Here is a 25,395-nt window from a genome sequence, read left to right on the forward strand (position 1 = left end):
TTATAAACCATCCCGAAATACACCCTGACTCTTATTTTGAAATGTCTACAGTCTGCACTGTAGCAGTAGCAGGCTGCTCGTTCAGATCAGGGAGATAAAACATGCATTCTAACAACCGTCTAAAACATACTACCATATAAATATTGTGTAGTAAACATTGTCATAATTCATCAACATTAGCTTATAATCAATCACTTGGCATAAATGTGCGCTATTCATTAATTGCGATGCAGTCTGAAGTGCTGCTGGGCGAGCCTTTAGAGTGCGTAACAGCGCCGCTTTTCCCGCGGTTAGATCAGCACGTTACACTTCAAATGTCCTGACTGGATTTCTTCCCAAATCGTCCCCCTATCTATCATTATCGTCTCGTTTTTTATTCAAAAATTATTCTCCAACGAAATTAACACTGCCTCCAAAACAAAATTAGGAACTTTTAAAATAGCATAATAGGGGCACTTTAACATCAGTAAACCAGGACAAATAGTTATGTTGACTAGTCCCTACTACTACACTGACACTTCTGAGGAAGAACTAATTGTCATTAAATTAGTTTATTACCATGAAATCAAAATGAACAAATTAATATTTTTTATGGAATAATGCAGTGTTTATTATAAATGATTTAAAGAGATAGTTCACCCAAAAATGAAAAATTTGTCATTATGTAGTCACGCTCATGTTGTTGCAAATCTTGGAGTTTCTTTTTTCTTATTTTAAAGAATGTTGGTAACCAGACAGTTGACCATAGATTGATGTTTTTTTTTTTTTTTTTCTTTCTTTCTTTTAATCCTCCGATGCAATTAAAATAAACCTTCCACTTGTTTCTAACGCTGGAGGTCTGTACAGAGAATTTTGAATTAGCTGTTATTTTTATAATTTCAGATTTTAATTTTAATTTAGTTTATAATTATTTCTATATCACTATATCTAAATCTGCTACTGTCAGTAAAATGTTGCTCAAAAAGAAACTGCACATTTACCGTATCTTCCAACAGTACTTTTTTTGTTTGTAAGGAATATTTTAGTGTGTGTGTGTGTGTGCTGAATCATCCACCATTTTACACTGGGCTAAATGAGAGAATGAGCATTACATTCCCTGTTTTTTTTTTGTTCTGTTTTTCATTTGTGTGTTCTGTTCATGTCATTGCATGTGTCTGAAGGAGCTTAAGTTAAAAGACGAGGAGTGTGAGAGGCTTTCTAAAGTGAGAGACCAGCTGGGGCAGGAGCTGGAGGAACTCACTGCTAGCCTTTTTGAGGTTTGTTTGCCAAATGACGGAGCAGATCTGTGTGTGTCTGTGAGCACTTGACCGTCTGGAGTTACTCTGAACATTCAGCACTGTGATGGGTCAACTCAAATAAACAAATGATTCAAGACAAACATAAAACAGTTATTGATGGCACATCTGTGTATCAGACTCTGTCCACACTATATATATATTAATATAGGAAAATTCCCATTTAATCATTTCCATTTATAGGCACCTATTTCACAATACATTGTGATATACCTAAATGTGCACTACCGTTCAAAAGTTTGTGTTAATAATTTTGAAAGAAGTCTCTTCTGCACACCAAGACTCCATTTATTTGGTCAAAAATACAGTAAAAACAGTAATATTGTGAAATATTATTACATTTAAAATAGCTGTGTTTTTATTATAATATATTTTGAAATTTATTCCTGTGATCAAAGCTGAATTTCCAGCATCATTACTCCAGTCTTCAGTGTCACATGATCCTTCAGAAATCATTCTAATATGATGATTTGCTGCTCAAGAAACATTTATCATTATTAATTTTGAAAACAGTTGTTTTAAAAAACAGCATTTGTTTGAAATAGAAATCTTACAACATAAGTCACTTTTGATCAATTTATTGCATCTTTGCTAAATAAACATATTAATTTCTTTCAAACTGATCTTACCCCAAATTTTTGACTGGGAGTGTATATCTATTAAAAGTTCTTATTACATTATTATTGTCACATGAAACATTTTGTGAACATTTTTGAGTGTTGATCAGAGTTTTAAACTCTGAAAAGAACAGGATTCACAAATATCCTAAATCTGTTGCCATTCTGATATATATAGGCCCTTGTATTAAGATGCGTTTTGGTCGATCAGATCACAAGTAGACGAGGGAGACACATTCCCATTTACACCTGGTATTTTAATCCATCTCCTTTGTCCACTATTGACCACTTCTGTCCTGATTTCTTCGAGGGGAGGATCTATGGGCGGGTAAATGTATGGGTTTTTCAGATCTTTCAATCTAATGGATGAAATAAGCTCACTCAATGACGGAAAAACATGCGGAGAGCATCAGCTTTCGTTTCTGCTCTGATAGCTGTAAGACCACGCCAAACGTGGTAAATGCATGTTAGAAATCAGGAATGGTGAGATAACATTGTGCTTGGCACAATGTTATCTTCAAACCAAACTTGGCTGTTTAGCTGACAAAGTTTAAATCCCATCTGGCTAGCATGCATCCCGTAATGTTTACACATTATGTCAGTAGGTGGAGAGTAGGTGGACTTTTGTGGCTGTTTGAACACAATCGACTACATGAGCGTCTACACTACCAAAGCAATCCGGTCTAATGCGTTTTTGTCTGCCTCTGGAAGTGGTTAAAAATGGACAAGCTCAAAACATTTTAGTCCCCGTTTACACCTGTATTTAGCATCATCTACTTCCAATCAACCAAAACGCATCTTAATACCAGGTGTGAACAGGGCCATAAATAATACCTATATGTAATTTAATATATCGCCCATTTTAAAGTGTCAAGTCAATTCACCTTTATTTATGTAGGGTTTTATACAATACAGATTGTATCAAAGCAGCTTTACCGCAATGAACAAGAAAATAATAATTCAATGCTGCAAACAAAGTTGTAAAAGCAGCTCTAAAAAAGACAATAGTGTCATTGTTCAGCTGAAATCAGTTCTGTTCAATGACTGTGTAAAGTTCAATAATGTAATGCGTTCAATTAATCTATAACAGTGATGTCATCGTCCAGCTCAGTTCATTTCTCATCCAATAGTGTCAGTACTGTTAAGTCAGTAATATTGCTGAATATTAAGTGTTCCCAACTAAGGCAGCCAAAGGCGACATATTTGTGTACAAATGATAAAAATCTTAAAATAAGCAAATGACCAAAGTCTAGTATAGCACTAGCCCCATAAATTACATCGTCTATAAAACTGCACCCACTGAATACGCCTCTGCGACTTGTGTGTGCTGGAAGGGTTGTAAAGCAGTTCACATCAAATCTTTCATCAGTTTTTACTTCTTGACAAGCTTTCGTAACAAACCCAGAAATTGATATTAAGACCGTTATCTGACTGAAACTATTGCAACATTTTTTTTATTGCATCATTTGCTTTTAGAGTGCCATTAAAACTAGAGTATGGCTAAAACTAGAGTTAGTCCACTTCACACTGCTTTAGCTGTTTATAAAACAAAACTAAAGTTCAACCGAACAAACTATTGTGTCATTCAGAGTTATATAATCTGCATAATAAAGCACAGTTGAGTTTCATTTGAGGTTCCAACCTAGTGAATGAACAAACTCAATTATAAACATGTATATTTATCATAAATTCTTTTTTTTTTTTTTTTTTTCATTTTTATATTTCGAAATGAATTTGTATAGACTCGAGATCACAATCAAATGAATTGAGAACTTGTGAATTGGAATCAAATCAAATTGTAAAACCTGTGTCAATACCCAGCCTTATTTCTAAAGTTATTTAAAGTCCCCCTGTAGTCAATAATTTTATCCCTTAAAACTCATCTTTGATCACTAAATGACACATTTAAAAAAAAAAATTCCTGTGAATTTTTCTTCATGCCTTAAAATAGCTTGAATGTAACCCTACACCCTTGCTTCATTTATTATGGATCTATGAATATGTTAATTAGCCCCAGCTCCTTAAACGCACGAGCTCAGGGATCCACTCGGTCAACTTACTGAGGTAAATACTGCACAAAGGTATCGCTTTTTACAACGTTGGACACATGACGGTAATTGATATGATTAGCCTTTTGCTTGACTACATTATCAAACAGCTGCCAATAATGTGTTGCTAATGTTACACAAACCATGTTCCCGTTTGCTAGTCAGACAGCTGCCTTATAACAATCAGTATCCTTAGAAACACTATGAACACCACAGAACGTTAGTGGAGAAAGGCATATAGTTCATCATAACATCGTAATATATATCATACACCCGCTATATTGCTAAATCTACCCAATTTTTATATCAACAGAAAAATATACTGGGATGGCTTCTTGAAACTGTCCTGCTTTAGAGCACTCATGATTAATTATATGCTAAAGCCTGCCGGCACGTTGACGTGATTGGTTACAAGGTCGTTTGTGACGTCACAGATACCAGCGATTTCAAACCGCGGGTCTTTTTTTCACTGCAGTTTTAAATAGAAAATACTCAGAAATTGTTTATTTATGAATTTGCACATGGTTTGTCTTAAAGCATATTAAAACACCACATAGACACATAAACAACATTAAAAACTTGATTTTCACCACAGGGTGACTTTAAGAATCTTACTGAATTGTTCAACTCCAAATACTTTAACTGAAGTTCCTCTAATTATGTGATTATGTGGACAGGGTCAACATATGACATTCCTACATTATGTAGATCTTTATACCATATGAATACAGATGTGCTGAGTGATTAGGTAACCTGTTCTAAAGTCTCACTTCCTCTCCTCATTTCATACTTTCTTCATACTTTTCCTTTTTCATGTCTTTCTTTCTGTTTTCCTTTTTTTTTTCTGTTAGTCAAAGTCCTTGAGTGTCCTCATCCTCTAGCGCTGCTCTGCGAGCTGCCTCTGATCTGGTCTGTTGTGGTAGAGGTGTCTCTTGGTGTAGGCTTTTCACAGACGAGTTTGAGTTTGACGTTGATCTGATCTGTGACATTCTCAACAGGAGGCTCATAAGATGGTACACGAGGCAAACCTGAAGCAGGCCACTGCGGAAAAACAGCTGAAGGAAGCGCTGGGAAAGGTGAGTTATGCTGATTTGACTATTTTGTTATGGCTAAATGCCAAGACAGCACTTTCTACATGACAACAAATCAATGAGCTAAATGTGAGAATACATTAAATTCAGAGAAGAAACAAAGCTAATCAACATCTCGCTAAACTGTTAAAATTGGTCACTGTCGCCATTGCAAAAATAAAAAAAGGCTATCATTAAATGTTCTCTAGCATTAAAGGTGGGTCTTATGACCAAAATCTAATATCACTCTGATTTTAAGAGTCAGTCAGTTATTTGACAGTAACAGTATATTTTACAATATAGTTATTGTTGCTGTAAATTTAACCCCAAAACCTTGTATATTACATTGGTCATATAGTCATGTCTGTTGCAGAAAATGCTTCTCTTATATAGATTTTTTTGTCTTGTTTCCAGTCCAAATATCTAAAAATTCTTAAATCAAGAAGCATTTTCTAGACATTAAAAATTATTGTCTTGTTTTCAGAAAAAATAAGTCAAAATTAAGTGATTTTTTGCTTAAAACAAGCAAAATAATCTAGAATAGTCTAGAAAATGCTTCTTGATTTAAGAATTTAGATATTTAGACTGGAAACAAGACAAAAACTCTAAGTAACAAGAGTTGGATTCCGCAAAGGCCACAGTACGTCTACGGCCATTTTTAAAAGTCTTGAATGATATAGTGGAGTCCTTGGATAACAAGAAACATTGTGCTTGTCTTTTTATTGATTTTTCAAAAGCCTTCGACACTGTAGATCATGAAATTTTATTAAAAAGGCTTTGATCGGTAGGACTATCAGAGAATGCAATTTTGTGGTTTAATGCTTACTTAAAGGGAAGAACCCAGTATGTACAGATGGATGGTATTCAGTCAGATCCTTCGGAGGTTATAAAGGGAGTCCCTCAAGGACCGGTGTTGGGGCCATTATTATTTAGTATATATATAAACTGTCTTGATTTTAATATTGATAATGCGAGGTTCCATTTTTATGCAGATGATGCCATTATCTATAGTTCAGCTTCCTCTAAGCAGCAATCTGTGGTTTTTTTACAATCTGCTTTTGACATTATACAAAATAGGTTTTGTGCTTTGAGTCTGGTCTTAAATGACAAAAAAACTAAATGCATGTTATTTTCCAACTCTAAAACTACCTCAGAAAATCCCATTGTTCTTCAGACTTCTCAGGGGAGTCTAATTACATCAGTGTCAGAGTACAAATATCTCGGAATTATTATTGATAATACACTACGTTTTAGTTCACATATTAACTACCTGAGGCAAAAATTAAAGAAAAAATTAGGATTTTATTTCAGAAATAAGTCATGCTTCTCACTTAATGTGAGGAAGAATTTAGTGTATGGTAGGAAAGACAGAAATCTAACAAGTCCTTCTCTTTCCCCTGGGTTCAGATCGATGTTCTGCAGGCTGAGGTAGCTGCTCTGAAGACTCTGGTCCTGTCAACCTCTCCCACGTCCCCCTGTAAGGAAATGCCCCCTGGACCCAAAGCCCCCTTTAAGAAAGGCCACGCTCGCAACAAGAGCACGAGCAGCGCCATGTTGGGCAGCCAGCAGGAGGTTGCGGTAACGCAGCCCATTGTACGCGAGTGTAAAGAGGTTTGTATCTGCTTGTGTACGTTTGTGTCTGTAGCAACACTCTCGCATCCAGAGACATTTCCCACATACCTCTGGGATTTGTTCCATGTCAACCATGATGACTTATTAATCACAAGCATCAGTATGTATTTTTATCTGTTGAGTTGATTTGTAGATGAATCTTTCCAATATTTCTGACTGCACACTAAACCAAACATACTGTCCAATTTATGAATTAATTGCTTAATTACATTGTCATTTACATTTATTTCTTTAGCACATTATGTAAAAAATAAATTTCATGTGGATTACTTTAACGATATTTTTATGAACTTTCTGCAGCATCAAAGTTTTGGTGGAATGGAGGGACAGAAATCTCTCAGGTTTCATTCAAATATCTTCATTTGTGTTTCGAAGATGAACAAAAGTCTTACTGGTTTGGAACGCCATGAGGGTGCAAGAATTTTCATTGTTGGGTGAACTACACTTTATTGCCAAAAGTTTTGGGACGCCTGCCTTTACGTGCACATGAACTTTAATGACATCCCATTCTTAATCCGTAGGGTTTAATATTTAGTTGGCCCACCCTTTGCAGCTATAACAGCCTCAACTCTTCTGGGAAGGCTTTCCACAAGGTTTAGGAGTGTGTTTATGGGAATTTTTGACCATTCTTCTAGAAGCGCATTTGTGGGGTCAGGCAGTGATGTTGGACGAGAAGGTCTGGCTCGCAGTCTCCGCTCTAATTCATCCCAAAGGTGTTCTATCGGGTTGAGGTCAGGACTCTGTGCAGGCCAGTCAAGTTCCTCCACATCATACTCGCTCATCCATGTCTTTATGGACCTTGCTTTGTGCACTGGTGTGCAGTCATGTTGGAACAGGAAGGGGCCATCCCCAAACTGTTCCCACAAAGTTGGGAGCATGAAATTGTCCAAAATGTCTTGGTATGCTGAAGCATTAAGAGTTCCTTTCACTGGAACTAAGGGGCCAAGCCCAACCCCTGAAAAACAACCCCACATCATAATCCCCCCGCCACCAAACTTTACACTTGGCACAATTCCATCGGATTGCCAGACAGAAGCGTGATTCGTCACTCCAGAGAACACGTCTGCTCTAGAGTCCAGTGGCGGCGTGCTTTACACCACTGCATCCGACGCTTTGTATTGCACTTGTTGATGTAAGTCTTGGATGCAGCTGCTCGGCCATGGAAACCCATTCCATGAAGCTCTCTACGCACTGTTCTTGAGCTAATCTGAAGGCCACACAAAGTTTGGAGGTCTGTAGCTATTGACTCTACAGAAAGTTGGTGACTTCTGCGCACTGTGCGCCTCAGCATGCGCTGACCCCGCTCTGTGATTTTACATGGCCTACCACTTCGTGGCTGAGTTGCTATTCTTCCCAATTGCTTCCCCTTTGTTATGATACCACTAATAGTTGACCGTGGAATATTTAGTAGTGAGGAAATTTCACGAATGGACTTATTGCACAGGTGACAACCTATAAAGGTACCACGCTTGAATTCACGAAGCTCCTGAGAGCGACCCATTCTTTCACAAATGTTTGTAGAAGCAGTCTGCATGCCTAGGTGCTTGATTTTATATACTTGTGGCCATGGAAGTGATTGGAACACCTGAATTCAATGATTTGGAGGGGTGTCCCAATACTTTTGGCTAGGGCTGTGTGATATGACGATATATATCGTTACCACGAAATAAAATGTCTATTGTTAGAGATTTTGCTATATCGTATATATCGTAGTATGTAAATATATTGCACTACTGACACTTCAGAGTGATGAAATGCATGAATGAGAATATAAAGAGCAGGACGTGCTTGATGTTAAAAGAGTTATAAGCGCAGTATATCCTGAAAAGGAACTCGGTGCAGCACTCGTGCTGACTGGCACACTGCCAAAGTGCGCGCATGAAACCTGCCTCTCTCAGAAGGCGTTTGCGAATTATAGACGTGCTTGATGTTAAAGTGTATTAAGCACAATAAGTAGAGGTGGGTGATATACTGTAGACACGGTTGAAATTTGTCAACTGGTAGAGATTTTTGGACTATCGTCTCTGTCAAGGTTACGCTCACGTGAGGTTGCTATGCTGCGCGGTCACGAAAGATTATAATTTGTAAGTTTTTAAGCATTGCAGTTTAAAAACAAGTGGTTTTAAACCGTTTAAGTGCAATTAGCAGCGAAAGACAACTCATTTCAGCATATGCACGCGCTCTCTGAAGAGACTGTTTCTCAGCGCCGTCTGAGAGACGCGCGACGAAGCTGCTGCTCATAGAGCGCATGAGGACTGAGTGCTTTTTGATGCCTAATTGGGCTTGAACGGTTAAATACACATACTTATGTGCCAAAGTGACCACGTATTTGCAAGTAAACAGAGCCATTTATGTCTTAAGCGAAGGTACAGTTGAGAAAGACACGGCTCGAGTTAATGGGTCGGTGCAGTCAGTCTTAAAGGGACAGCATCCAAATTTACCTGCTGTCGTTGTTAATGCTAATCAAACAAGAAAATAGAGAGAAAATCTCTCACTGCTTGCTTTTGTAACTTTAAGAAGAATAAATGTATATTTAATTTACACAGTAAAGACTATGCATTGTTTTCTATACCTTTGATTACTTTATACAGTTTCTAGTGCTTGAAGTTTTTTCATGTAGGTCTATTTCGTCTGTCTTTGTTGTATTGTAGTTTGTCTTCTTTGCTCTTTCTTTATCACAGTTTATTTGTCTTCAGTAAGCTTGAGAGTTTTTTAGACTAGTATTCTATTAATTATATTGAAATTGATGATAATTATGAAATTTTAATGATATGGAAAATGTTGATATAAAAATCTTATTTAAAGCAAAAATAACTATATCGTGATCGTTATCGTGATATAAAAGTACTCATATCGTGATTTTTGTCATATCGCCTAGCCCTACTTTTGGCAATATAGTTTATCTCTTTAAAGACAAAAAAAGACTCTAAAATGAAGGGATGCCAACACTAGAGAAACACTAACCTGTTTTCTGATCCTCAGAAACCTAGCTGCTGCTAACAGAAGACGATTCTGTGATGCATGAGGAAGCCCCAAATACAAAGAACTGCAAGAATCCAGTCTTGATTAAATAAATGCATATATATAACAATTTTAAGATCATTGAAAGACAGGAAAAGCTTCATTTTTTTGCAATGGCCCTCAGTTGGGAACAGCTTTAACCACAGAGTTCAGTTACTTAAAAAAATGTTAGTTCTGAATCAAAGATCACACCAAGATTCATTGCTTGATTATGTCAATTAGATATGAGGGTGCCTAGATTATTAGTTATATGTATGGTTGAAATGATAGATCCAAACATTGATTCAGTTTTAGCTTCATTTTGAAGAAAATTTACAGCTATCTATCTTTTGATGTCACTCAAACAATCCAGCAAGGAGGTTAATGCAGAACTACCACTAACCTTCAAAGGAAGATAATAGCTGTGTCGTCACCATTACAATAAGCAACATTGTGTTTTTGACAGATAGAAACTATGAGTAACTAGGGCTGGGTGATACAGCTAAAAACATTTTCACGATATAATTTTTCATATTGATCGGTATCGATAATTATTGAAAAAAATTTAGTAGAAAAAAATGTTTGAATTTAACTAATGCATTTTTAATTAAGACAAACAACAAATAATTTTTAAAACAAAGCAAAATAAAATGTAAACAAATCTTATATTTTATATGAAGATTAAATAAATAAGTGTTAAAGAAGCTTAGAGCTGCACAATTCTGGATAAACTGAGAAACTTTTTTGTTTGTTTCAAACCGAGATCACAATTCTGAATGACAACTAAACGAAATAACATGTAATTTAGAGGTTCTGACAAAATATTAAGTGCTGCAGTCTATTTTAAAATTTTAAATATATTTGAATTAATTATTTTTTAAAAAATTAGTTTGAATGTATGATTCAATGACACGCTCATAAATACTCTTGTTTCATTACTGGATGAATCAGTGTATTTGAAAGAATCTGTTGAATGAAGATTCAACGTCAAATAAATTTTTTAACAGTCACTTGTCGCCACCTGGTGGTGAAACAATGTAATCGATAAATGCGTCATTTTCAGCGCGTCCAAGTTTCTTTCAAAAGCTGATCGATAACATAGACATTAGTGTTTTATCTGAACTATAAACTTTTATCTCAGTACGTCTGTGATAACCTGAATATTTGTAGCACAGAAATAAAGATACTGTGTGATTAAAAGCACTGTTTGTGCAGCTGTTAATACCGACAAAACAACTGCTCTCTCAAGACGAACTTTGAAGTAGATCAACTAAGACGTAAGGAAACCATGAAACTGCCACACTGATGAGCTGATATGTACTTTTTTATTCACAATCTCCTCGTCGACGGTAGGTACAGCATTCATTTTCATGTGTTTGTGTGTTCTGATCTCACGTGGCGATTGCGCAGCTGAACTCCACAGCAACTTGTTTGCGTGTCACTCGTAGCGCGTCTGTTTGTGATCCAGGGATGGTGCGCACTTGAGAGTTGTTCATGCAACCGAACTTCATGTCTGTTTACATTTTAACGCATTAAAGTGAAACTATATCGAGAGTTATATCGAAATTTTTTTCTATTGTTATTGAATAAGACGTACCGTTGATAAATATCGATACCGTTTTATCGCCCAGGCCTATGAGTAACACGTATAGGGAAAACAAGTTGAGACTTAGAATAGAGCCTTGAGGAACCCCACAAACATTGAGAGCAGAAGAAGAATTCTACAGAAAAACTAATTCCATGATGTATAGAGTCAAAGGATGTGGTAAGTTCAAGGAAGACTAGAACAGCACAATTCCCTGAATCGACAGAGAGTAACAGGTCATTAGATAGTTAAGGAGGGCAGACCGTTTTATGTTATGATCTGAAACCCAACTGAAATTTTAATTTTAAGACTAAAATTTTTGAGAAGGGGTTACACCATGGCATGCTAAACAGTTTTTACAGGCTATTGGGTTGAATCAGAAAAAGGCAAGTTACAGTATATATTATAAATCACCCTACACATATATACTGTATGTATGCGAATAAAGTTGGACATATTTATATATCCAGTTTTATATAAAGGGCTGGGTGATAATATAGTTATGTTTTGGAATGAAATAAACTATCAAGCAGTTGAGATTTGCTGTATATTATATATTGCTTTACGTGAGTGCACTTTATGTATACAGGCAAATTTGGAGGTACTATATATCCAATTTTTAATATATTGCTGATCGATAATATACAGGTGCTGGTCATATAATTAGAATATCATCAAAAAGTTCATTTTTTTATTATAAATTATTTTTAAAAATGAAACTTTCATATATTCTAGATTCCCTACATGTAAAGTAAAACATTTCAAAAGTTTTTTTTTTTAAATTTTGATGATTAGAGCGTACAGCTCATGAAAGTCCAAAATCCAGTATTTCAAAATATTAGAATATTTCCTAAGATCAATCAAAAAATGGATTTGCAAAACAGAAAAGTTCAAGTTCTTTAAAGTATGTTCTTTTGTGCACTCAATACTTGATCGGCAGGACATATTACAGCAAATGACTTGCTCCTAGCACAAATTACTGCATCAGTGAAGTGTGGCATGGAAGTGATCAGCCTGTGGCACTGCTGAGGCACTATTGAGCCTTCAGATCATCTGTATATCGTTGGATCGACTGTTTCTCATCTTTCTCTTGAAAATATCCCATAGATTCAGGTCAGGCATATTGGCTGGCCAATAAAGCACAGTAATATCATGGTCAGCAAACCACTTGGAAGTGGTTTTTGCACTGTGGGCAGGTGCTAAAGTCCTGCTGGAAAAGGAAATCAGCATCTCCATAAAGCTTGTCAGCAGATGGAAGCATAAAGTGCTCCAAAATCTCCTGGAAGATGGCTGCATTGACTTTGCACTTGATAAAACACAATGGACCAACACCAGCAGACGTCACAGCCCCCCCAAATCATTATTGACTTCAGAAACTTCACACTAGACTTCAAGCAGCTTGGATTCTGTGCCTCTCCAGTCTTCCTTCAGACTCTGGGACCATGATTTCAACATGAAATGCAAAATTTTCTTTTATCTGAAAAGAGGACTTTCGACCACTGTTCACTGTCCAGTTCTTTTTCTCCTTAGCCCAGGTAAGATGCTTCTGACGTTGTCTCTGGTTCAGAAGTGGCTTGGTAGTCCTTTTCCTGAAGATGTCTGAGTGTGGTGACTCTTGATGCGCTGACTCCGGCTTCATTCTACTCATTGTGAAGCTCTCCCAGGTGTTTGAATCGGCTTTACTTGACAGTATTCTCAAGCTTGCGGTCATCCCTGTTGCTTGTGCACCTTTGCTTACCCAATTTCTTCCTTCCAGTCAACTTTGCATTTAATATGCTTTGATACATCACTCTGTAAACAGCCACCCCATTCAGTAATGACCTTCTGTGACTTACTCTCTTTGTGGAGGGTGTCAGTGATTGTCTCCTGGACCATTGCCAAGTCAGCAGTCTTCCCCATTAGTGTGGTTTCAAAGAACAAAAGATACCCGGAATTTATACTGTAGGGATGGTCATTTAATGAAACTCAAATGTAAATATTCTAATATTTTGAGATACTGGATTTTGGACTTTCATTAGCTGTACGCTCTAATCAACAAATTAAAAAAAAAAAACCTTTTGAAATGTTTTACTTTACATGTAGGGAATCTAGAACATATGAAAGTTTCATTTTTTTAAATAATTTACAATAAAAAAATGAACTTTTTTACGATATTCTAATTATATGACCAGCACCTGTAGTTTACATTTTGCCATGATATCATTTAAGTCCACGTTATATTAACAAACTTCTAACCACAGGTTGAGAGCTGTAGTTCAACCACACAACTTTGCAGAGTTGTTTGTTCGGTGGAACTATGGTTTCAGGAAACATCAAATCATTGACAGAACTTGCATTCATCGTTGGCTAACAGTGCTTTGGGAGATGTACCTCTGTATGACTTACTTTGTTTTGTGGAACACAAAAGAAGATATTTAAATATTACATACTGGCATTGTTTTCCATATAATGAAAGTCAAGCGTGACTGAAGCTACACTGTATACTATAGCTGTGTGAAGAACAGTCTAAAACTTACTTCAAAGTTCGCTGATCATCTTCCTCTTATCCAGGTTTCTGAAATGGACTATAAAAGTTGTTATAATTGTGGCTATTATATAGTATATGTGTGTTTTTGGCATTTGCTAGGTGGATTCATTGCTCTTCACCGAGTTCAAAGCATGGAAAGAGGAGCCGAACCTGGAGAGAAGTTGCTCCTTCCTTGAGCGCATTTACAGAGAAGACATCTACCCATGTCTGACGTTTTCTAAAAGCGAGGTATGCTTCTGCTGTTATCCTTCTGTAGGGCTTATGAGCACCTCCTTCTACTGTTATTATTTTATGGACATTAGTTTCTGTAAATGATTAGCTGTAATGAACTAAATAAACATGGCAGCTCAGCTAATGGTTGAGAATCTAGGCTAATAACTGAGATCTATAGCTGCTCTCTGGTGGTTGAATCTACTCACGAATGGCTGAAAACATGTCAGCTATATGAAAGTGTAGTTTACAAAGCTACATGCTGCCCATATTGTGAGGTAATTCACTAATCATGCTACCTAATTAAAAAACGAAGTGCAGTACACTGCATGTAACTAATGGAAAGGCACTGCCTTAAGCTGTACAATGGGGAAATTTTAAGAGGTGTTAAATTTGGGGATGGAAAAACAGAAATGGCATTAATGACCTATTGTGATTTATTAAACTTCAAAAGGCATATGAATTAATAAATAAATGTAGTTAAAACACGGCACTGTTGCGCATTCTACAGGCTTGCTGTTTCAGAGCATTTTGCAATCAGTTGATTGTTTATGATGTATTTTGATTATGATGTCTATTGATGAATTAGAACAGTTTGCTTTATGGCTTTTTATTTTGTATTGTTGTAGATAGTAAGAGCGCGTATTTTATCTCCCTCATCTTTTTGAATAAGCAGCTGGAATTAGTAAAGCATAGACATTTCAAAATAAGAGTCTTGGTGTATTTCAGGTTTCCTTATAGTTGGAAAGGAAACAGGAAGTATATCATTGCTATGCCAACGCGTTCACTGCAGCCTGGTTGCGCTCTCAGCAAATAAATGAAAATTATTAATAAATTTGTAAAGTAATTTGAAAAGAAAATGCATTTACTTGTTTTATTTTGGTTAATGCTTGAGGAGCTGGCTTATGTACAACAGATATCTGTTACAGAGACAAAGGAGGAGGATATTAAGAAGAACAACTTTTAAAACAAAAACAAGCCTGAAACTACTTACATTTAAACACATCTTCGCTTGTATGTACATTTGCCGACACCGCCATTCATTTTTTATTTTTTTCAAATAAATGACGGTTGTTAACAGCGATGCAAAGAATTGTGGGCTATCTGCAGCAGCGAAGGATACACCTCATGAATTCCTCTGAAAGAAGGACACATTCGAAGGTCGCGTTCGGAGTGTCCTACTTACTTTTCTGAAATGATACAGCCTCAATGACGTATGCAACCTTTGAATGCGACCTCCGGAAGACGCAGCCTTCGAAATGAGACACAGCTATTGTATCTGGCATTTAATTCAGTATATACTTTTGTAACTTCTCTCTGGGCAGCCCCGTCAAGGAAGGAAAGTCTAAGAACATTATATAGATTTTACACACTCAGTATATGGATTTTATGGCACAAATCTTTATATTGCTTTTCTTTTGAAGACATTATTATAGTATCAGCTAAATCCAATATCGATTGACTTCTAATTCATATGTATGGATATATTAATACATAAACCAATTTCAATACATATGCAATATATTGAATAACACATGTCTTGAGTATTTTAAACTTGCAGGTACCTTGTTTAGTGGGGTAATGCGTTCCCAAGCCTGTATAATTAAGTAAAAGAATCTGAGATGCATGATGTTCTGTATGGACTTAAAGGGATAGTTCACCCAAAAATGAAAATTTGATGTTTATCTGCTTACCCCCAGGGCATCCAAGATGTAGGTGACTTTGTTTCTTCAGTAGAACACAAATTATGATTTTTACCTCCAACCGTTGTGGTCTGTCAGTCGTATAATGCTTGTCAATGGTAACTCCATCTATAAGAGTAAAAAAAACATGCACAGACAAATCCAAATTAAACCTCATCAAAATGAACATCAAATTTTCATTTTTGGGTGAACTATCCCTTTAAATTTATTTATATTCATTTTATTTGTGCAGGTTTAACAACATAAAAAACATACATAGCAGATAATGTAGTCATATGTTGCTGAATAGAACACTAGAATATACCAAGCATATTTGTTTGTTATTAGCCAAAATGTACCAACACACATGTAAACACTACACACTTATGTCTTTTGTGGTTAGGAAACTTTAAATGTGAATTTTGATTTGTGCTGGGCTGATGTATAGTTTGTGTGATCCGCAGCTTGGATCGGCAATCCTGGAGGCGGTGGAGCAGAACACACTGAGCGTGGAGCCGGTGGGATTCCAGCCGCTACCGGTGGTCAAAGCATCTGCCGTTGAGTGTGGAGGACCCAAGTAAGTGGCCAACTTCACTTGACACGAGGCCCGTTGCTCTATTATTATAGCATCTAGTATTGTAGCACCGCCCCAAAGATACTACAGAACAGATATTAATGTATACTCATCGAGGTAACTTGAAAGAAGAACTTAGACTTGCAGAGCATGCTGGGAAGCCGCAGATCTTACAGGACCTATCATGAACAGTGGGCAGCTTCATCAGAGACTCATACACAATCACATAAAATATTGACAGACACTGATGCTGCAGGAGGAAACACATGAAGAGCTTTTTAAACAGAATCATTTGTGTAAATTTAGTTAATTATTATTAAAATGTAAAGGAAAAAAAATCTTACACTTTCCATTATACATGAATTTACATTTAAAAGTGAAAGTGATGTGACGTGTAGCCAAGTATGGTGTCCCATACTCGGAATTTGTGCTCTGCATTTCACCCATCCAAGTGCACACACACAGTGTGTAATGACCACATACCCGGAGCAGTGGGCAGCCACTTTTGCTGCAGCGCCCAGGGAGTGAGTGGGGGTTAGGCAGAGGTGTAAAGTCCAGGGGTCAGAAAGTAAAAGTCCTGCCATATGTTTATTCCACTTATGAACTCAGCCAGCTGATTTCACTAATTAGTTCTACTTCCTGGCTGAAAAACTGTGCTATTTAGCAAATCCAGGTGATTGGAACAAAATACTGAGGAAGACTTTTACTTTCTGAACCTGGACTTTACACCTCTGGGGTTAGGTGCCTTGCTCAAGGCCACCTCAGATGTGGGTAATGAGAGTGGAAGAGAACGCTGTTCATTCACTCTCCCCACCTACATTTCCTGCCGGTACTGTGACTCAACCCCAAGACCTTCGGGTTACAAGTCCCACTCTCTAGCCATTAGGCCACAAAAATTTTATTTTTATTTCATGTCTGTCTGCATGACTGCATGTCAATTCTTTTTTTTTTTTTCTGTATTTGTGTTCTTTTGTTGGTTTTGTTCTTATTCTAATGGGCTCTTCCTGTGGCAGGATGGCACAGACTCTCGTGTAAGTGAATCGTGATTGGACCCTCAATTTTCCTGATCTGGCCCATACCACCTTGTGTCCTGATCCCTCTCTTGATTTCCCTTGTGTCTGTGTTTCAGGAAGTTGTGTCTCAGATCTGTTTATGTGTGCTCCATTTAGTTATTCACCCAGGTTTTATAGTCGTAAATCCCTTGTCAGATGTCCATCAAGTTTGTGGTATAAAATATTTCTAAATGCTTTCAATCTCTTTCCCGCTGTGCAGGAAATGTGCCCTGTGCGGTCAAACCAAAACCTGCAAGCACAGAATCAAGTTTGGTGATTCCAGCAATTATTATTACGTGTCTCCGTTCTGCCGCTATCGGGTAAGTATCACACTTTTGGCTTGTTATCCAAGACACACTGAATTTAAAAATGGCCGTGCCCACTCTTACGTTAAAAATAATGTGGATAGGCTTCACAACATCTCTGTCGAAATTGTTTAAGAAACGCATCTCGGTGTTTAGTGAAATATGGATGCTTGGGTAGATAGGTCTTCAGAAAATATTGTTTATTTATTTGTATTTGTGTTGCATATTCGAATAAAAGCATCTTTATGTGTTTCACTAGTGATAAAATGAATGTTTTAAATATTAAAATCAAATGTATTTGACTTAGGACCATCCTACCAAATTAAGCAAATCGATAAAAAGAGCAATTACAAAGAATTGACCGTGAAACCTAAATTTGCTTCAGCAGATTCGGCCTCTTTGAGAAGGTGACTAGATTAAAGATTCTACTGAGGAAAACTGATATGAGGTTGTTTTATTATGGAGAGAAAAGTCATATCTCATTCACCGCAACCCTACATATGTCATATTTAGTCTGCTTAGTTTAGTTCTTTGTGTTTAGTTTCTTTGCTTGTTTAGTTTCTGTTCATTTGTTGCTATGGTTACTCATTTGTTCATTAATTACCCTCACCTGCTCCTTGTTACACTTATCATTTAGGGTATGTTTACACAACAACATTGTACTAAAAATGGAAAAGTTTTTCCTTTCTGTTTTTCTCGTACAGACAGCAACATTGTCAGAACGATCTACGTTCACATGGATCTGTGAAAATCTGCTAAAAATGCTGTAATTCTGCCAGGCCAGTAATTGGCAAGGTCACTTGTACAGAAATACTCATTTTCAAAAGTTTGCATTTTCAGACCCCAAAAATGCTGTTGTCGTGTAAATGAACTGCCAAAACTCATAAAAAATCTTTTCGTTTTTTTTTTTTTATTTTTTTTTATTTTAATTGAAAACGGTGTTGTGTTCCTGTTTTGTTTTCATTTAATAACCAATCTGCTTGGAAAAAGATCCTCATCTGACGTCATTTGAACATAGCGGTTCATAAATGTATTGAAATCTGTAAAAAATAATTTCTTCTTGGAAATTTAACAAATAAATGCACTGAGATACAAACTTATAGCAAAATCTGCAGAAACACTACCATGTAAATCTGCCCATAACTGAGCGAAAACTGCCTGCAAATGTCAGAGAAACTAATTTGATATAAATGTATGTAAATTTCGCCTCCCGATCCAGTCTTGATAAATATTGTAAATGAATTTGGCTTTTGCTTGTGATGGTGATTGGCTGGAGTGAATGATTAGGGTCCTCCCAAACATGATTTTCGAACTTCACTTGACCATTATTAGTCAAATCCTTCCAGTGTTGATCATGTTGGTACTGTCATAGTAAAGATATATGTATAGATGTATATATTGTAAAGTATATCTTTCATAAAGCTGAAAAATAATGGATATCCATGAAGAAAATTAACCCATAATAAAAGTTGATTAAAATCAGCATAAATTGAATTCCGTACATCTAATATCATAATGCTCTTAAATAGGGTTGGGAATCATGAGAAATTTTCCAGTTCTGCCTAACGATTCCGGTTCCTTTAAAATAATTAAACAACTAATAAAAAATAGTAGTAAGGGGAAAATGCACAATACTCGACTCAAACAGCCCTTTTTGTGTTTATTATTCTTGTAAAATGAATTTAACAGACTGTTAATCTCAACAAATTCGCTAACACTTTACAATAAGATTCATTAGTTAACATAAGTTAACTACATTAACATGAACTAATACTGAACTGTATTTCTACAGCATTTATTAATCTTTGTTAATGTTAATTTCAGCATTTACTAATACATTATTAAAATCAAGAGTTGTATTTGTTAACATTAGTTAATACACAAATGTATTACTCATGGTTAGTTCATAAATGGACCTTATTGTAAAGTGTTACCACAAATTAGATAAGATGCTTGAACACACATGTAAGATTCAGACAGGTGAAACAGAATACTTTTGTAAGTTGGATTCATAAAAAATTGTTTCTGAAAGAATGATTCAGTGATACACATTTTTAACAGTAAATTTATTTCCACCTAGTGGCGTAACAATGCAATCGATACAGTCGTTATTTGAAGTCCAGTTACTTTCAGAAGGTAATTTATTATACATAAACATCAGCGTTTCTATCTGAATAATAAACTTTTGTATTCTTCTGTTATAATTGGAATAGGCCTATTTGTCACAGAAATAATGATACTGTGCGTCTGAAAAGATTGTTTGTGAAGCTGTTTATATCTACACATGACAACTGTCTTTAGATCAATGGCAGCGCGAACGCAGATTTGAATGTCGCGATTTTATTTTTGTCAAATGTTTAATATACACGGGCGAATCGTTGTCATTTAGGAATTAGATCATGTGGGTGATGAAATCGAGAACGCAATATTTTAAAGATTAATCGTGCAGCTTTGGGCACCTCTCTCTCTCTGCATTGAAATCTGACATATATGAGTAGCGCAAGGGCTTTTCAGTGCAATCATTGCTATAATATTCATGATGTGAGATGTCCCTATTAAAGGATACGCTCCCCGCACTTTGCCCACCCATCACACCAGAACCATTTTCGGAACCGAAATGTAGAAATCTTGCACGGTTCCGGTTCTTTTCAAAAAACACTACTTAAGTGCTCTTACAAGGCTTGATTGTCTTTCTGTATGTGCTTATTTTTTTCTTTGTATTTTTGGGTGAAATATGAAAGGCCACGTCAGCATTTTAGTATTCAGTTTTTATGCTTTGAGTGTTATTGTTTTCATGTGTAGTACTGAGGTTGGAATGCGAATGACACCTTTCTTCTCTACCTACCTCAGATTACGTCTGTCTGCAACTTCTTCACCTACATCCGTTACATCCTCCAAGGACTAGTCAAACAACAAGATGGTAAGCTAATAAATTATTTATTTTATAGACTTATATCATTCAAAGCTACATATCAGTATCCAAGCTTGTTTTCAGTGGTGTATAAAGACCTTTTTTATTACCTTAGAATGAGCCATTTCTATCTACATACACCGCGGGTCCCCTTACATATTAAGTCGCCATTTTGCTCCGGCATGTTTCTACAGTAGCCCTAAACAGACAAACTGCTCTACAGAGTGCATTTGCTTGACTGGCTACTCTCTGCTGTCTCAGATGACAGCATCTTTGTCCTGTGTTGGCCACCGTAGCTTCTCGATATTGCAATTCGCAACCTCTCCGCTAGATGGCGCTAAAATTTACACACTGCACCTTTAAGTTTTAAGTAAATTCACTAACGAAGTACACAGATCAAGTATTTGTGTAAAACTACAGAGACCATAACAAAATAGTACTCCTGTAAAAAATACTTTTTATTTGTTTTTTACATTTTTTTTTTTTTTTTTAAATTTAATTACCAAAACATACATTAAGTTCATTTAGGTTCATTCGAGTGTGTGTTATATGTGGTGGTAGTAGTCACAGATGAAGGAGATCCAAATAACAGTCTTTATTAAACTCAAACACTCAGGAGAACACTAGAATTAGCTCAGGAACATAAACCACACTTTACATAAATGAGAACCAACCAGGAGCAACTGAAACACAAGGAGTGTATGTACAAAGAAACCTAGATGAGAAACAGGTGGACATTATCAAATAACCAATGAGCAACCATAGAAACAAACTAAGGAGTAACGAGTAACCAAATAAACTAAACAGGGGTGTGTTTCCCAAAAGCATCGTTAGTCAACTATGGTCGTAAGTCCCATTGAACTCTGTTGGTAACAACGGAACATAGTTACGTATTTACATATAATACGTAGTTACATATTACGTCCATAGTTCACTTTGGGAAATGCACCCCAGAGCAGGGAAACAGGAACTAAATTTAAAAAAAAAACTGAGCAGAATGTAAAAACCAAACATATGTGTTACAATGTGTGATGAAAATATAAAAAGAGACATAATATGGGGCAAAATGCAGTTACTAATTGCTGCAGGACAACATTACAGCAGCCCTTGCTTCAGATTCTCATCCACAGACTCCTTGATTTGGGTGCGGGAAGGGGGTGTTTTTACTGCTCACTAAATAACAGCACAGCACAAAGTTTCATGTGCTCGTAGTCTCCCAATTAGGACTCTATAAATAGACATATATAAAGTCTGCTTTTTAAAACAAAGAAAAGAAGCGTTAGTAGGAGGATGGATAGTTAGTATGCATGAATATACAGCAGGAAACTCTGCATATTCATGCAGTGTGCACGTCAAAAGATCATTTCCGATTTTAAGCTTAAACGGGCACATCAACCCGATCGCTTTATTTAGCATTCATGTAAACACTATGTTTATTTTTAATGAAAGTGACACTGATTCTGACTGTGCTACTAGTCTGATTACAGTTGGATTATTAGGGTCCATGTAAATGCAGCAAATGGTAAAAATAAATATGCAGAAGCAGATGTTTGTTCTTATGAAGGTTCCTCCTCTAATTTGTACATGATGCTGTGTTTTTCCAAGCAGAGCAGATGTTCTGGGAGGTCATGCAGCTACGTAAGGAGATGTCCAACGCCAAGTTGGGGTACTACAAAGACGAACTGTGAACAGAGCCATGACAGTCTTGGGAACGTCATCGTCTTAACCCGGCCACTCCTTGACATGATGGAGTTTACAGGTCCTGTCAGAGTGGCTTCACAGGGACCACCACACCTCATCATATTTATTGAAGCAGAATGACGAGAAGACACTAAAGCATGAACTGTAGCTGGAGGTTGTGTTCTCTCTGAAGAATCTGTACAATGAAGGACGAAACGCACTCAAATAAACGTGTCTCAACCGCTCTTAGATTGATATGTTCAGTGCTGTAGCTAGCTGTGTGCTGTTGTGTTTGTGTATCTGGAATGTTCTGTTTGTATCCTCTCAGACCACGTGTATTTCCACATGAGTCTCATCTAGCCTCCCTCATTTTGATTTTAGTGCCTTTCTGGAAGCCTGAATAAAGTTCTGCACCTCCAGAGGAGTATAAACACTGGTTTTTGTCCTCATGAAGCGTGACCTCTCAGAGTCACAGCATGTGAATACCTGAAGACTACCTATGCTATTAAAGGATTAGTTCACCCAAAAATGAAATTTCTGTCATTAATTACTCACCCTCATGTCGTTCCACACCCGTAAGACCTTCATCTTCGGAACACAAATTAAGATATTTTTGATGAAATCTGAGAGCTGTCTGACTCCTCCATAGACAGCGATTTAACCACCACTTTCAAGGTCCAGAAAGGTACTAAAGACATTTTTAAAATAGTCCACGTGACTGCAGTGGTTCAACCTTAATTTTATAAAGTGACGAGAATACTTTTTGTACACCAAAACAAAACAAAAAATCTTCTCTTCTGTGTCATTCTCCTATATGCTGTTTACGTTCAGAGCTTGCAGGTTCTACGTCAGAACGGCAACTATTTTAACAATGTCTTTAGTACCTTTCTGGACCTTGAAAGCGGTGGTTAAATTGCTGTCTATGGAGGAGTCAGACAGCTCTCGGATTTTATCAAAAATATCCAAATTTGTGTTCCGAAGATGAACGAAGGTCTAACAGGTGTGGAACAACATGAGGGTGAGTAATTAATGACAGAATTTTCATTTTTGGGTGAACTAACCCTTTAAGGGCAGTTCATACCAAGGACGAAAAATGTAATAATTCTAATTCCATGAGAACAGGGAAGTCCACACCACAGCTATAATGATAGCAGCACAAAAAAATGATATCGTTGGAATCACTTTCTGAACTATTTTTTTCCAGCTGATGAATGATAAAACATTGACAGCCAGTCAGAAACCACCTGACTTTAAAGAGCTTGAGCATTTAAAGGATTAGTTAACTTTCAAATGAAAATTAGCCCAAGCTTTTATATGACTTTCTTCTTTCTGATGAACATAACTGAAGAAATATTAATAAATATCCTGATGCATCCGAGCTTTATAATGGCAGTGAATAGGGTTCACAAGTATGAGCTGAAGAAAAAGCTTCCATCCACATCCATCCATCATAAATGTGTACTCCACATGGCTCCGGGGGGTTAATAAAGGTCTTCTGAAGCAAAGCAATGCGTTTGTGTGAAAACAATATACATATTTAAACAAGTTATGAAGTCAAATACTGAGCTTCCGCCAGACCACCTTCCATATTCAACGTATGCAGAAAGTGTAAACCTCTTGCAGTTCACAAAGCTTACGCTACGTCATGCGCCTTCCCTATTCAACTTACGGAAAAAGTGTAATTGACGGAAGGCCGTCTGGCGGAAGCTCGATATATTTTTTACACAAACGTTTCGCTTCAGGAGGCCTTTATTAACCCCCCGGAGCCGTGTGGAGTACACGTTTATGCTTGATGGATGTGGATGGAAGCTTTTTCTTCAGCTCATACTCGTGAACCCTATTCACTGCCATTATAAAGCTTGGATGCGTCGGGATATTTATTAATATTTCTTCAATTATGTTCATCAGAAAGAAGAAAGTCATATACACCTAGGATGGCTTGAGGGTGAGTAAAGCTTGGGGTAATTTTCATTTGAAAGTGAACTAAACCTTTAAAACAGCAGACAATAAAACTGCAGTGCACATTTATAATAAACAGAACGTTATCGCCTGTTAGTGTGAATGGGACTTGAAGGATCGGACCGTTAAAGAACGTGACACACATGTCTCTCGGACATCCTGTAGAATTTAACCAACCAGATGACAACTTCGAAAATCCTGAAGTGTTTCCAGTTAAGTGTGCCATATCAGACTTTCAGCCAACGGTGTGTGGGCGTAACGTCAGAGGCTGAGACTAAAACTATTATAACTCTTTCTCTGTCCACTTTCAGGGACAATGTTTTCTAACCAAAGACTGAAAGAGTTGATGGAAACTTAGTGAGATGACGTTCAAGTCATGCGACCGTGGTGTGGTTTGTTTATAGCCTATGTTTGGCTCTTTACTTCTGCTGATTGTATATGCTTCAAAATTCATTAAAATTGTTTATTTGTGAAGATTATCACAATGGACAAAACTTAAGAATCATAAGCTTTTGTTAGTCACAGACCTTATTTTCTGCAATAATCCAAAAGCCAATGGAAAAATCCTATTGGGTTTTTGTAGAGGGAACCAGGGTGATGCTAACATATGGCGTTGGCCTACAAAAATATGTCAACCCTGCACCACCCTATTGTGATAATATTATATACAAAAAGTGAGCAACGAACACTCCCTTTATATACTGTCAGGGATTTGTCATGTCACATTGCGCTGCATCAAGTGTAGACAATATCAGTGATTATATTGGGCTCTGTTGTCTTTTAGTGAGTCGAATTGTTCTGCTCACATTCGGTGTAGACTAACCACTTCAACTAACATGTGTGAACTTATATTTGGCTAATATTTACATTTGTGTTGGGTTTTGCTCAACTGCAGTTGAATATCTACAGTAAGTAAGAGACATCCTCTGTCCCAGAGGAAACCTAAAATACTATGTGGCGGACGCAAGATAATTTAATAATTATAATATGACCGTGTGGTGAACCTATGAAACTAATTCATATTTAAACAACTTTTGCTTTGTGTTGTTGGCCAGATAAAATGACAGATAAAAGAAAAACAAACATAAGATAATTTTTCATTGCACCAAAACGCCAAGTACAAAAAGTTTGTAAACAATTTAAAGTTTAAACAACTTGCCCTTAATTAAGGCAACACATCTTTATAAGAATGGGTGCTTATGGAAATAATGTCACGGTGTCACAGGCAAACAAGACAGAAAGTACTGA

The 25,395-nt window shown here is 36.7% G+C and overlaps 2 protein-coding genes and 1 long non-coding RNA gene across 6 annotated transcripts in view; 2 read left to right on the forward strand and 1 right to left on the reverse strand.

The window, feature by feature from the left end:
- The window catches only part of rab3ip (RAB3A interacting protein (rabin3)), a 41,652-nt gene extending 19,045 nt beyond the window's left edge, over window positions 1-22,607 (forward strand). The window contains exons 5-12 of one of the 3 annotated variants that reach the window (XM_051891861.1): window positions 1,161-1,256; window positions 4,959-5,036; window positions 6,438-6,641; window positions 13,874-14,002; window positions 16,131-16,243; window positions 17,513-17,612; window positions 20,448-20,517; window positions 22,114-22,607. In XM_051891861.1, the coding sequence (XP_051747821.1) occupies window positions 1,161-1,256; window positions 4,959-5,036; window positions 6,438-6,641; window positions 13,874-14,002; window positions 16,131-16,243; window positions 17,513-17,612; window positions 20,448-20,517; window positions 22,114-22,196 (873 nt within the window). In that variant the 3' untranslated portion in view covers window positions 22,197-22,607. The remainder of the gene's footprint in view (window positions 1-1,160; window positions 1,257-4,958; window positions 5,037-6,437; window positions 6,642-13,873; window positions 14,003-16,130; window positions 16,244-17,512; window positions 17,613-20,447; window positions 20,518-22,113) is intronic. The other 2 variants (XM_051891862.1, XM_051891863.1) reach the window with 2 other exon arrangements.
- The window catches only part of LOC127511301 (uncharacterized), a 449,991-nt gene that overhangs the window by 216,883 nt on the left and 207,713 nt on the right, over window positions 1-25,395 (reverse strand). The window lies entirely within an intron of this gene.
- Window positions 1-25,395, forward strand: part of LOC127511092 (gastrula zinc finger protein XlCGF57.1-like) — a 159,720-nt gene that overhangs the window by 75,470 nt on the left and 58,855 nt on the right. The gene's annotated exons all lie outside the window — the stretch shown is intronic.

This window comes from Ctenopharyngodon idella, chromosome 4 (assembly GCF_019924925.1).
Source record: "Ctenopharyngodon idella isolate HZGC_01 chromosome 4, HZGC01, whole genome shotgun sequence".
Lineage (NCBI taxonomy): Eukaryota > Metazoa > Chordata > Actinopteri > Cypriniformes > Xenocyprididae > Ctenopharyngodon > Ctenopharyngodon idella.